Below are 14,745 nucleotides of genomic sequence, written 5' to 3'. Positions count from 1 at the left end.
CGAACCCTTGTCTTCTGAGGGCCTGTCACCTTGACAAGGGCTCTTGTCTTCAGACGACCTGTCCCTCTGTCTCCAGCCATCCTGTTCTCTCGTTGGTAGGAACACACACACATTCTCTATGACAAACATTTTTCACTCAAGAGTAATAATAACATGAGATATAGATAGATAGATAGATAGATAGATAGATAGATAGATAGAGAGAGAGAGAGAGAGAGAGAGAGAGAGAGAGAGAGAGAGAGAGAGAGAGAGAGAGAGAGAGAGAGAGAGAGAGAGAGAGAGAGAGCAGCATGTCAACAGGTACTTACATTCGTCGTAGTTTCCTGAAGGGCGCGAAGGCTCGGCTTGGGACCTCCGTGATCTGGTTCTGTTCCAGGCGCCTGGTGGGGGAGACACGGGTCAGTGGTGGTGGTGGTGGTGGTGAAGTGGTGGTGGTGGTGAAGTGGTGGTGGTGGGGGGGAGGTGTGATGGTGCTAGTGGGCGCGGGGAAGGAAGGGGTGTGTGTGAATGGGTGGGGATGGTGGTGGTGGGAAGGAGCCAGTGGTGGGGGGGAAGAGCTAGCGTTGGTGATGATGAAGAAGGAGGAGGAGGAGGAGGAAGAGGAGGAGGGGAAAGCGGTGATGGTGATGGTGGGGGAAACAGGCATGAAGACAGTGACGGCAATGGTGACAAGTGTGGTGAATTCTCGTGGTGAGTGGATGAGCGAGTGAGTGAGCGAGTGAGTGAGTGAGTGGATGAGTGAGTGAGTGAGTGAGTGAGTGAGGGTGGTGAGAGCGCTACACCCGGCATGGTGGTTACAGTGTGGTGAAAACAACCTGGTGGGGTGCAGGTGAGACCCAAAGGGTCAGCCTTTCACATCACAACGTGACATGTTTACCACGGGCGAAATCCCGTGCAAGGCGGCGCAATCTGGTCCAACACACTGTAATACACGCAAGTTCAACATAGACGACACTGGTTGTATGCATACGACACTGGTTGTGCATATGACACTGGTTGTGTGCATACGATACTGGTTGTATGCATACGACACTGGTTGTATGCATATGACACTAGTTGTGTGCATACGACACTCGATGTATGCATACGACACTGGTTGTGTGCATACGACACTGGTTGTATGCATTCGACACTGGTTGTGTACATACGACACAGGATGTGTGCATATGACACTGGTTGTGTGTATACGACATTGGTTGTGTACATACGACACTGGTTGTGTGGATATAACACTGGTTGTATGCATACGACACTGGTTGTGTACATACGACACTGGTTGTGTACATACGACACTTGTGTACATACGACACTGGTTGTGTGCGTACGACACTGTTTGTGTGGATATGACACTGGTTGTATGCATTCGACACAGGTTGTGTGCATATGATACTCGTTGTATGCATACGACACTGGTTGTATGCATACGACACAGGTTGTGTGCATACGACAAAAGTTGTATGCATACGACACAGGCTGTATGTATACGACACTGGTTGTATGCATACGACACTGGTTGTGTACATGCGACACTGGTCTTGTGCAGACGACACTGGTTGTATGCATATGACACTCGTCAATGTATATATGACACTATATCCCTGACTAACCCTGTACACACGCGCTCCACCTGACATGGCTGGGCCAAGCCAATGGTGGAGAAATAGGCATTCACTATTCTGTGAGATCCATCCAAGGCAACAATCAGTTCTGTGTTACAGGCCTGATGCTGCCGCTATGCCACGGTGGAGATGTGGAGGGGGAAAAACTCTCGATTTCCCACACGGATATTCCGTGCTGGAGGACACACGTAGGCGGCATCCCACGGAGCCCCAGGTGGGAGAGAACCTTCAAAAAAATCATCTCCTCCACCTCCACCTCCTCCTCCTCCCCACATGAAGTACCATACCTCCTCGTCCAGGGAGACAATCACGTCCTTTAAATATTGCCCCCAGAGAGAGAGAGAGAGAGAGAGAGAGAGAGAGAGAGAGAGAGAGAGAGAGAGAGAGAGAGAGAGAGAGAGAGAGAGAGAGAGAGAATGACAGGGATGACTGAGGCAGACACTAAACTGAGGCAGTGACAAAGGGGGGCGACTCTGGCAGGTCGTACTGGCAAACGTTACACACCAGAAGTCGTAAGGAATATCGATGGTGGTGTTGGAGCCAGCGTGAGCCAGGTGAGGATGGCCAGGAAGGGAGGCTGAGGTGGTGTTAGGTGAGCCAGGTGAGGATGGCCAGGAAGGGAGGTGAGGTTGTGTTAGGTGAGCCCTGTGAGGCTGGCCAAGCAAGGGGAAGCTGGCCAGGAAGGGGAGGCTGAGGTGGTGTTAGGTGAGCCAGGTGAGGCTGGCCAAGCAAGGGAGGCTGGGGTAGTGTTGGGTGAGCCAGGTGAGGCTGGCCAAGGAAGGGAGGCTGGGGTAGTGTTGGGTGAGCCATGTGAGGCTGGCTAAGCAAGGGAGGTGACGTGATGTTAGGTGAGGCTGGCCAAGCAAGGGAGGTGAGGTGGTGTTAGGTGAACCATGTGAGGCTGGCCAAGCAAAGAAGGTGAGGTGGTGTTAGGAGAGCCATGTCAGGCTGGCCAGGAAGGGAGGTGAGGTGGTGTTAGGTGAACCATGTCAGGCTGGCCAAGCAAGGAAGGTGAGGTGGTGTCAGGTGAACCAGGTCAGGCTGGCCAAGCAAGGGAGGTGAGGTGATGTTAGGTGAACCATATCAGGCTGGCCAGGAAGGGAGGTGAGGTGGTGTCAGGTGAACCATGTCAGGCTGGCCAAGCAAGGGAGGTGAGGTGGTGTCAGGTGAACCATGTCAGGCTGGCCAAGCAAGGGAGGTGAGGTGGTGTCAGGTGAACCATGTCAGGCTGGCCAAGCAAGGGAGGTGAGGTGGTGTCAGGTGAACCATGTCAGGCTGGCCAAGCAAGGGAGGTGAGGTGGTGTCAGGTGAACCATGTCAGGCTGGCCAAGCAAGGGAGGTGAGCACGTACACCTCTTTTTTCCCTCGTGCATCCCTAAGAGCGTCGCGTGGGTTATTAGCCATTCACAACGGGTCCAACATCCTCCAATCAGCGTCTCATTATGCCGAGGCCCACTCACTACCTACCTAACCTACACCTACACCTACACCTAACCTAACCTAACCTAACCTAACCTAACCTAACCTAACCTAACCTAACCTAACCTAACCTAACCTACCCTACACCTAACCTATGCAAACCTGACCCTCGCATAACGTTATGTGGGGTTAGTTAAGCTAATCGTGTGTGTGTGTGTGTGTGTGTGTGTGTGTGTGTGTGTGTGTGTGTGTGTGTCATACAGTGACAATCACGGACTAAAGCGATGCATGACTCACGACGAATCTTCGGCGGTCCTGATCGCTTAATGACCCGCCAAAGGGCCCCGGGCCGGCCGGCGGGCCGTCCTGCCATGTTGGAAATAATGAAAAATACGACGCTAGCAAACTGTGTGGTCCCGGCCGGCTGAGGCAGTGTGGGGGAGTCTCGCCCGTGTGGGGGGGTGGAGGCTAGCCTGGCCAGTGTGGGTGGTGGAGGCTAGCCTGGCCAGTGTGGGTGGGGGAGGCTGGCCAGTGTGGGTGGTGGAGGCTAGCCTGGCCAGTGTGGGTGGGGGAGGCTGGCCTGGCCAGTGTGGATGGTGGAGGCTACCCTGGCCAGTGTGGATGGTGGAGGCTAGCCTGGCCAGTGTGGATGGTGGAGGCTAGCCTGGCCAGTGTGAGTGGGGGAGGCTGGCCTGGCCAGTGTGGATGGGGGAGGCTAGCCTGGCCAGTGTGGGTGGTGGAGGCTAGCCTGGCCAGTGTGAGTGGGGGAGGCTGGCCTGGCCAGTGTGGGGGGGGGGGTGAGGCCAGCCTGGCCAGTGTGGGTGGGTGGAGGCTAGCCTAGCCAGTGTGGATGGTGGAGGCTAGCCTGGCCAGTGTGAGTGGTGGAGGCTAGCCTGGCCAGTGTGGGTGGGTGGAGGCTAGCCTGGCCAGTGTGGGTGGGTGGAGGCTAGCCTGGCCAGTTTGAGTGGTGGGGGCTAGCCTGGCCAGTGTAGATGGTGGAGGATAGCCTGGCCAGTGTGGGTGGGTGGAGGATAGCCTGGCCAGTGTGGGTGGTGGGGGCTAGCCTGGCCAGTGTGGGTGGTGGAGGCTAGCCTGGCCAGTGTGGGTGGTGGAGGCTGGCCTGGCCAGTATGACCCACCTCACCAGACGCGGGCGTCACCACCAACATCGGTCAGCACTGCAACATTCACCGGGGCAACGACGTCAGAGGGCCACTCTGAGCGGGCATCAGCAAGAACACCAGGAATTAGTCAACCATGGGTCCGCCCATCACCTGCTGCTCTTCACAACATGGTGGACAACCAGAGAGAGGGAGTTCCTACCTACCTACAACATGGTGGACAACCAGAGAGAGGGAGTTCCTACCTACCTACAACATGGTGGACAACCAGAGAGAGGGAGTTCCTACCTACCTACCAACCATCCTACCTACCTACATACCTACCAACCTACCTATCTACCAACCATCCTACCTAACAACCATCCTACTTACCTACCATTCAACCTACCTACCATCCTACCTAACCACCAACCTACCTACCTACCATCTAAGCTACCTATCATCCTACATACCTACCAACCATCTACCTACCCACCAACCAACCAACCTACCAACCATCCCACCTACCTACCATCCTACCTACCTATCTATGACGTAAGTTTGCCTAAAGGAGTGCGAGGGTGTAGCGCTCGCTGCAATTAGCGTCTATTCAACAAAAACCAAGATTCAACGCTGCCACGCACATCACACTGGTCTATCTTGGGTCGACGTTCAACCATTTTTTAACCACTTTACCTGATGTCTTGAAGGTTCCTGTGTTTACTCCTTGAAATTTTTTCATCATCCTTGGCAGGACTGAGGCACTAAATCCCAGGATACTAAGCAAACAAAATGTAAAACCCTGAATGCCAGAAACGTTAGAAAGGCCATATCTAGAATGGGCTGTCCATTATGTTCCCCGAGCTACATTATGGAAGAAGAAGAACACGTCCAGAGATGAGCGACAAAACTAATCTCACACAGCACGCGAGAAACCAACACCAAGAAGAAAAGCTAAAAGGGTAAATAGTGACTTTCTCAAAATTCTCAATGAATCTTAAAAATCACCCGTGATGTTAGTGTGAAGGATCTATCCTAACTATAAAAGGCCATGATTGTGTTGCTGGAACAAAGGGGGGGTTTTCCTCCCATTCCTTTTTCCTCCAGCCGCCTGTTGTTGCTGGAGGGAGTTGAGGATGGGGAAAGAAACCTTCTTATTCATCTATCCCTGACCTCATCCACCCGGAGGAGGGATAAAATCGCTATGATGAAAGCATCCGGCAGCTAACTTCGTCATAGGCCAACATGCTTTCTCACATCTGTATTTTTTTCCCTATGTACTAAGTACTACTGCCTCTTTCAATAGACCCTAATATAATCTCATTCTGGTATATTTTTTTCGGGATATATTTTTTCCCCGACTAAAATACAACATTTCTTCCTTGGTATGACATTTCTTATTCTGTCAATTTGCTGAAATATAATCATACGTATTTTTCTTCTTTTTAAAAAAAACTGAATAATTCAAATCTATATACATTTTCAAGATAGCTCATATGTTCCTCCATCAATATGGCTCGTAAAATATGTCTGAATTCTTCCCAATCTACTGATCATATCTTGTCTGGTTGGTGACCAAACAACACACCATTATATTATATTGCTTCATATACAACCACTAACCTATTCACATCTTTAAGTCTCTCGTCTTGAGAGTTCGCATTATCACTCCGTTTGTTCCTTCACTCGCCAAGACCAGAGTCTTCAATACTGTCTTCAAATTCCAGCTTTTCGATTATACGCTGCACGTCTTACCCACAGATAGTTTTGCAAAGTCCTCGTCGCGGCATTCCATTTAAGTCTTCGGCACCACATACATATTACATTAAAGTTTTCCTGCATTTTTCCTTCGTCTTCAGAGGAGCTTTACTCCGGCTGACGCCGTCTGCAAAATACCGTAACACACTTTCTATTTCTTCTTCTTTCACGTCAGATATCATCATGGACGGCATAAAGAAACTAATGTTGTTCCTGAAGGCGTACATGATATAAACTTCCTCATCAAACACATTCCCGCTTCCAACTACTGTCAGGTTTCTGCTAAAAGATGAAGAAGAAAAAACCCAAAGAACTCGATTCATCTTCCTAGTTTACCTTCTACCTACTTTATCTACGTTCTGTGGCGCCATCTCAAGTCATAAAAGCAAACCTATACTTTACATATTCTTCCCTCGCATTACGCGTTTCGTCTGTGGTTTCTGCAGTGTACTGGCAATTGCGTCCAGAGTACCTGGCTTACCTACCTACGCACCAACAATGAGATCTTGCCAGTGAGCAGAGCGAGTTAGCGCGCTGCGCTTAACGCTGGAAAGTCTGCTGGATGCCTAGACTATACCTGGAATGGGCTTTGAGGGTCTTCTCCCCCCCAGCTGCCTCCATGGAATGGGTCCAGGCTGCTGAGTGGGATCTCTGGTCGACCAGGGTAATGGATACCGCGGCCCGCAGGACACAGTTTGGCTATCTAAGAATAACAAGTCGTGTTGGGTCTTGTGCTGTCAAGTGCTGTGAGTGTGTGGGTGTGTGTGTGTGTGTGTGTGTGTGTGTGTGTGTGTGTGTGTGTGTGTGTGTGTGTGAGGTGGCGAGATTCTGTACTCTTGTGGAGTGCGTGCCTGCAACCCACGTATGGGGCCAGTCAGAAAACAAGAAACAGCACCTTAGCTGAAGAATAGGAATTCGAGGGCCACTGAAGTGTTACCTCAACTGCACCGCCGTCAAATTCGAGAGCCACTGAAGTGTTACCTCTACTGCACCGCCGTCACTAACCCTCCAGATGCACTTCTGTAGCGGAGGGACATACAAAAAAAAGTCTGATATCTTTCTGAATGATTGTTTTTAAGCCACATGCAGGAAGAGCCAAAATCATAGCCAACTCCATCTTTGGGAGCAAGACTTTATAGCAAAGTCCATCATTCTTATCACGAACGCCGAGGCCAACATGTGAAGGAATAATGATAATGATAAGGAAGACCTGCAACTCGGTCCTGGGTAATCTTGGAGTACGAGTGTCGTGCGTGTGACACAAGCATATTAGGGGCGCCACAGAAAATGTACTCTAACGGATCCCCCAGTGATACACATCACAGGCGGCCGGCCTCCCTCGGGGCAGCCACGGGCAATGGAAAGGCTATACATCCTGCCCCGCTACACCCAAAATGCCCCGCTATACCCAAAATGCCCCGCTACACCCACCATGCCCCACTACACCCATCATACCCCGCGATACCTATCATGCCCCCGCTACACCTACCATACCATACCCCGCTACACCTATCAAGCCCCGCTACACCTACCATGCCCCGCTACACACACCATGCCTCGCTACACACCCCATACCCACCATGCCCCGCGACGGCATGCACTGCCCAACAATCTTCACAGGAACAAATCACTGCAAGTGTGGTATCACCTCACAGGGTGGGCAAACCTACACAATACGAGGATGTGAGCAAAGATCACTCACACCTCACACCGCCAAGAACCTCGAACTCCTGGGAGCAGAAGAATGGTGTGGATGTTGCTCCGTCTGACCAACAGGCAGTATAGGAGCTATGAGACAAGAGATGCACCTTAGGATTTAATTCTCTACGTTTCGACAGTCCTCTTCAAGAGGAAGAGGAGGATATGATACAATGCTATCTGACGCGGGGTTAACAGTGACACACCTATATACGTCCAGTGAAGACAACTGACGAAAACAGTGTAAGCTTTCAGGTCCCACATAGGCTGCAACCATGAGAAACACCAGGGGCTGTTCAATGGGAGACATTCAAAAAGGGCACGACTAAGTCTGAATAAGTGCCTTCGAAATGTACCAGACAAGTCAGGGTGTGGTGGTTAAGTGCACTTGCGGCCCGTGGCCTCTAAAAACAGCCTCACACAACGGAAAAGCTAGAGACAGTAGCTTGGTCCCACTCTACGGTATAGGATGGAAAGGTAAGTAAAGTACGGTGACCACAGACATCATTTCACGGTATATACACACGGTATGGTAAGGTCCCACACCCTACTGTGAGGGGGGGAGAAGATTTCCACAGACATCGTAAGCTCAGACTATATACTTCCCCAGCACACAGACTAAGGTTCAAATACTTTTCTCAGTGCAATACGTAACGAATACCGGCAGTCTAATCTTTATTTCTTATATATATGTCGAAGTCACACGTCACGCACAGAAACGCGACCTTAAATGAAAATCTTTCCCTGCGGTATCCTTGCAATATCTTCACACTAATAAAGTTTAATTCATGTCTTCATCATAAGTACAAAACCTCAATTGTGATTTATTACACTATAGTTATGCACTCCTTCTGACTGTCCTTGTATCTCAACACAGCAGTGGATGTCTCACACACGTACCCCAACAAAGCATTGGTTATCCCATTGAAGAACTTAAACACAGAAGTGGTTATATTATACACCAACTCCAACACAGCATTGGTTGTACCAGTCATGAACTTCAATACAGCAAAGTTGCATCATACACGTATCATAATACAGCAGCGGTTGTATCGTACACATATCCAACACAGCAGCATCTGTATCATACAGTATATCAACACAGCAACGGATGCATCATACTCGTGTTATAATATAGCAACGGTTGTATCATACACGTACCTAACAAAGCATCGGTTGTATCATACAGTATAACAACACAGCAGTGGTTGTATCATACAGTATAACAACACAGCATCGGTTGTATCATACAGTATAACAACACAGCAGCGGTTGTATCATACAGTATAACAACACAGCAGCGGTTGTATCATACAGTATAACAACACAGCAGCGGTTGTATCATACAGTATAACAACACAGCAGCGGTTGTATCATACGGGTACCACAACACAGCAGGACCTGTGTGATACCCTCAGGCCCGTCCTCAACCCCTCCCCGCCCCTTCTAAAGACCTGCTCACATCTCAAAAGCTCCACTTCATCCTCCTGCTGGTGGCCAATGAAAACCTTCCATCTCGCTTCACCTTCTGCAGGCCTTCCAGCCTCCACCCCCGCACGGGCGGGCCATCTAGACCCTGGTGTATCTCCTGCTGGAGGTCAATGAAAACCTTCCATCTCGCTTCACCTTCTGCAGGCCTTCCAGCCTCCACCCCCGCACGGACGGGCCATCTAGACCCTGGTGTATCTCCTGCTGGAGGCCAATGAAACCCTTCCAACTCGCTTCACCTTCTGCAGGCCTTCCAGCCTCCACCTCCGCACGGGTAGGCCATCTAGACCCTGGTGTATCTCCTGCTGGAGGCCAATGAAAACCTTCCATCTCGCTTCACCTTCTGCAGGCCTTCCAGCCTCCACCCCTGCACGGACGGGCCATCTAGACCCTGGTGTATGGGTGGCCAATGAAAACCTTCCAACTCGCTTCACCTTCTGCAGGCCTTCCAGCCTCCACCCACGCACGGACGGGCCATCTAGACCCTGGTGTAAACCATAACCCTAAGACGATTTATTCGTTTATCTCATAAACATTAAAGTTGACCACACAGAGACCGTTTTCCATACAAATCTCGCATTCATCCACACAATACTCAAGATATTCTCCTTAAAGAACCTGAATTCGTGGGCATTTTGAGAGAAATTATGCAAGTATTATTAAGTGGCAGAAATTGTTAATGCATAAATCCCTAACAACATTTAGAACACTGGCTTTTTTCAAAGTCAAATATCCATATGGAGGTCGAAATGTCAACCACAAGAGAGACGCAGTTCAAAATGTCCTCAAACACATTTCGTCCAACAAGTCTAGTTTTCAGAAATTCCTGTAAACTGATACAGACATGAAACTTCCCATATATTAATAAGAAAGTCTTATGCAAATAATCCCGTCTCTTTTTTATTCTTTCAATGCCAGGTAATGAGTGAATATAACTGAGGAATGCTCAACATTCACTTCATCATACAATAAGTTTAATTTGTCCCAATAGAATTCATCACTATCTTCTAAAATCACTGTCAAAAATCGGGTTTTCTTTGCTACATTTTCTGTTGCTGGATTTGGATTCTGAAGGACTTGTTCGTCTTTGCTACATTTTCTGTTGCTGGATTTGGATTCTGAAGGACTTGTTCGTCTTCCAGATGAAAGTCTTCAGCGGCATCGTTCCAGAAGTCGCCAGAAGGTACTGGAAGCTGGTTGCATGAGGGGCTAATGACGCTGGTTCCTGGTGGCGGTGAGGCCGCTGGCGGGGAGGTGAAGGGTCGTGGGTCTTCAGGGAGTGGCCGAGCTGCGCAGACGACGAGGGTCACGCCGGAGTGGAGATGGTGGCCGGTGAGGGTCACGCCGGGAGGTGGTGTTGGGGAGGAAGGGGGAAGGGGGTCACAGTAGGTAGTGCTGGGTGTAGGGGACGGGTAGAGGTCATAGTAGGTAGTGCTGGGTGTAGGGAATGGGTAGAGGTCACAGTAGGTAGTGCTGGGTGTAGGGAATGGGTAGAGGTCACAGTAGGTCGTGCTGGGTGTAGGGAACGGGTAGAGGTCATAGTAGGTAGTGCTGGGTGTAGGGGAATGGGCAGAGGTCACAGTAGGTAGTGCTGAGTGTAGGGGAATGGGTAGAGGTCACAGTAGGTAGTGCTGAGTGTAGGGGAATGGGTAGAGGTCACAGTAGGTAGTGCTGGGTGTAGGGAATGGGTAGAGGTCACAGTAGGTAGTGCTGAGTGTAGGGGAATGGGTAGAGGTCACAGTAGGTAGTGCTGGGTGTAGGGAATGGGTAGAGGTCACAGTAGGTAGTGCTGAGTGTAGGGGAATGGGTAGAGGTCACAGTAGGTAGTGCTGAGTGTAGGGGAATGGGTAGAGGTCACAGTAGGTAGTGCTGGGTGTAGGGAATGGGTAGAGGTCACAGTAGGTAGTGCTGAGTGTAGGGGAATGGGTAGAGGTCACAGCAGGTAGTGCTGAGTGTAGGGGAATGGGTAGAGGTCACAGTAGGTAGTGCTGAGTGTAGGGGAATGGGTAGAGGTCACAGTAGGTAGTGCTGGGTGTAGGGGAATGGGTAGAGGTCACAGTAGGTAGTGCTGACTGTAGGGGAAGGGGTAGAGGTCACAGTAGGTCGTGCTGGGTGGAGGGGAAGGGGGAGAGCGCCAGAGTTTGTCGTCCAGGGGGGTGGTGGTGATGGTGATGAGGGGGTAGGGGGTGACAAGAGGTCGTCCTATGATGTAGTGGGGGAGGATGATCACACCAGGTCGTCCCGGGTGGTGGTGGTGACAGGGAAAGGGGAATGGGTCACACACCAGGTCGTCCCGGGTGGTGGTGGTGATAGGGAAAGGGAGGGTCACACACCAGGTCGTCTCGGGTGGTGATGGTGGTGGTGGTGACAGGGAAAAGGGGGATGGGTCACACACCAGGTCGTCTCGGGTGGTGATGGTGGTGGTGGTGACAGGGAAAAGGGGATGGGTCACACACCAGGTCGTCTCGGGTGGTGGCGGAGACAAGAAGACAACGGTATGTGAACTGATGAGCGTGACGGCCGGTCGTGACGGGTCGTGACGGAGCGTGACGGATGGCAGCCACAAGCTTCCTCTCCCTCACACCTGCTGATGCCCAGGCGGGCAGCTAATGCCACTATATATATATACCGTAAGAAACGTTGTATAAAGCCTGTACGACTCTATACACCACTATGGTGCCAAAATCCTGCTTAACACTGTATCAATTCCTCAATATGATATACGAAGAAATAATTAAAATACATCTACGATAAAATGCCTCCATTTATAACATTATCTTGGCATTTATAATCATCATTACTGCATCATAAACTGATACAGTGTTGTAGTAATACATCCATACAATATTCTTGATGGCCATCAACAACACAGATGCCCAATGTTCAAAAAAAAAAAAGAAAATCATTAACCTTTTCTCTTTTTTTTTTGAGAATTCCTTTGGCAAGATAAACTTTATATGTTCCTATTTCACGTTCCAGTGTAGTTCCCTGTTTGTGGGTGTGTGAGTGGGAAGGGAGGGCGAAGTTTTACGCCTTTGAGCCTCACTTCTTAACCCCTCCATTTTATCAATTTTTTTTTTCTTTTTTGAACTTTTGAATGCTTTCCTTAATCATCATCTCTCCACTTGGCCTTTCCATTCGTCAACTGCTGGATTATCACACACACACACACACACACACACACACATATATATATATATATATATATATATATATATATATATATATATATATATATATATATATATATATATATATAAATCGACGCCTCTCCCGACTTAATGGAGATGATCAATGCTTTTCTGAGTCGAGGAACTTTCCAATCGCGACTTCGTCCAATCAGCGAAGGATTCTGAACGTTGTAAAAGCATCTCCCATTTCCTTAATCCAAGAAAGTCTGGGGCTTGTTAACCTAACCCTGTGGATCATCTCTCGTAAGTAAGGTACACTCTTATTAATGTGTCCCTAACTGGACATTTCCCTTGAAAATTCGTCTCCTCATGTGTGCGACCCAAACCTGTGATGGACGTATATTCAAGATCTATTCGTATGTCTAACGCCATGATGGAATATATATATATATATATATATATATATATATATATATATATATATATATATATATATATATATATATATATATATCCTGAACGCCTTTCATTCGTGTGTGTGTGTGTGTGTGTGTGTGTGTGTGTGTGTGTGTGTGTGTGTGTGTGTGTGTGTACATTATAACTTGTGTGAGGCAGCCTCCGCCACCACTCCCGACGGTAATTCTATAACATAGTGCCGAGGGTGGGCAGTGCTGGTCCCTGCGGGGCACGCCGCCTCACACACCACTGCTCCCTTTCACTCACCAAGAGGGCCCCCAGGACGCCGCCATTTGGACGCGGCCGCGTGGAGTCAACTGGAGAGCTTCTTTACCTGCTCTTCCCCAGACCTGCTTCTCCGAGCATCCCTCACACGAGGAGGAGCTTCAAGGATGACCCCAGGTGGCTGCTACATCCCTGCCTGGCCTCTCGAGACCGGAGCGCTCCCTGCCGCCCTACCCTCTCAAATCACCGGCCGACGGTCTTACAAGGAGAGCTTGACCGTCGTCACCTCCTCCTTGATCATCCCAGGCGCACCTCCCCGCCCGGCGACAGACGTCCCTCCCCCTGCACACGACCCTCTCCTCCTCCTCCTCCTCCTCCTACGATCCAGAGTACATATTTACCTCCGTACACCAGCTCCTCCCCTAGGGTGTCCTCACCGCTTCACCTTCTTCCGGCACCTTGGGTGGTGCCTGGCCAACGCCACCTAGCGACCTCCTGGCCTCACCTGCCGCCACCATTCTCATCAACAAGCCACTGTGCTCCTCACACTGTGAGGGTCTAGTCTGACTACCATGGTTAGGTCAACCTCTCCCATGTTATTTCAAGGAAATGAAGCTATGACAGGCGATGCTAATACGAAAATGCACTGGCCACCACTGAACTGGCAACTGATGAAGTTGACGACTCTATAAACCCAAATGATACAAATGATTACAAAATGCATCACCCGATAATGAGACATGAAATTAATGACCAGAGCGAGAACTCGCACAAGGACAACAACCATCACACTGCCACCTGGACATTTACCAACACCAGACTGCCAGAGGGACATTTACCAACACCAGACTGTCAGAGGGACATTTACCAACATCAGACTGCCAGAGGGACATTTACCAACACCAGACTGTCAGAGGGACATTTACCAACACCAGACTGCCAGAGGGACATTTACCAACACCAGACTGCCAGAGGGACATTTACCAACACCAGACTGCCAGAGGGACATTTACCAACACCAGACTGCCAGAGGGACATTTACCAACACCAGACTGCCAGAGGGACATTTACCAACACCAGACTGCCAGAGGGACATTTACCAACACCAGACTGCCAGAGGGACATTTACCAACACCAGACTGCCAGAGGAACATTTACCATCAGACACATTTTAAATATGCGAGCAAAAGTCCTGTTATTTCAAAGCACGTTAATGAAACATGCAGGAAATGAATATAAAATATTCAAACTCAACTGGCTATAATATTCCGAGGCTTAAAATTAATCTATTTTTCCCTCCCTTACCCAGCATCATAAAGGCTAATGGACATGTCCATTATATATGTGGCTACCAGGTCAAGTTCCTAGGCAATGAACTGTAAAAAAAAAAAACAACAGAAAAAAAATGGTTTCGTGCTTGCTGTGGAAGGCAAGGTGGAAGAGAGGTATGGTGGAGAAGCAGCAGGAGAAAATAGAAGTACTGCTAATCGTATGAGAGAGAGAGAGAGAGAGAGAGAGAGAGAGAGAGAGAGAGAGAGAGAGAGAGAGAGAGAGAGAGAGAGAGAGAGAGAGAGAGAGAGATAGACAAGGAAAATCCAAAATGATGATGACACAGGATTCCACAACACGAACGATGCACAGTCAGTCACTCCCCCTCCAAAGGAACAGGAAAGATTAATTTCCCCATGTAAGTCTCTCTCTCTCTCTCTCTCTCTCTCTCTCTCTCTCTCTCTCTCTCTCTCTCTCTCTCTCTCTCTCTCTATCTCTCTCTCTCTCCCTAAATAATCTTTCCCTGTTTTACCCCTGTCTTGTTGAGACCCCGAACTTTCAACGCTGACTTCCAGGGTAACAC

At 49.4% G+C, this 14,745-nt stretch overlaps 1 protein-coding gene across 1 annotated transcript in view; it reads right to left on the bottom strand.

Moving 5' to 3' along the window:
• LOC139759459 (protein slit-like) overlaps window positions 1-14,745 on the bottom strand; it is a 1,061,304-nt gene that overhangs the window by 138,377 nt on the left and 908,182 nt on the right. The window contains 1 exon segment of the mRNA XM_071681610.1: window positions 309-380. Within this exon segment, the coding sequence (XP_071537711.1) occupies window positions 309-380 (72 nt within the window).

This window comes from Panulirus ornatus, chromosome 33, assembly GCF_036320965.1.
Source record: "Panulirus ornatus isolate Po-2019 chromosome 33, ASM3632096v1, whole genome shotgun sequence".
Taxonomy (NCBI): domain Eukaryota; kingdom Metazoa; phylum Arthropoda; class Malacostraca; order Decapoda; family Palinuridae; genus Panulirus; species Panulirus ornatus.
The sequence above is the reverse complement of the archived record's forward strand: the minus strand, read 5'-3'. Positions and strand labels throughout refer to the sequence as shown.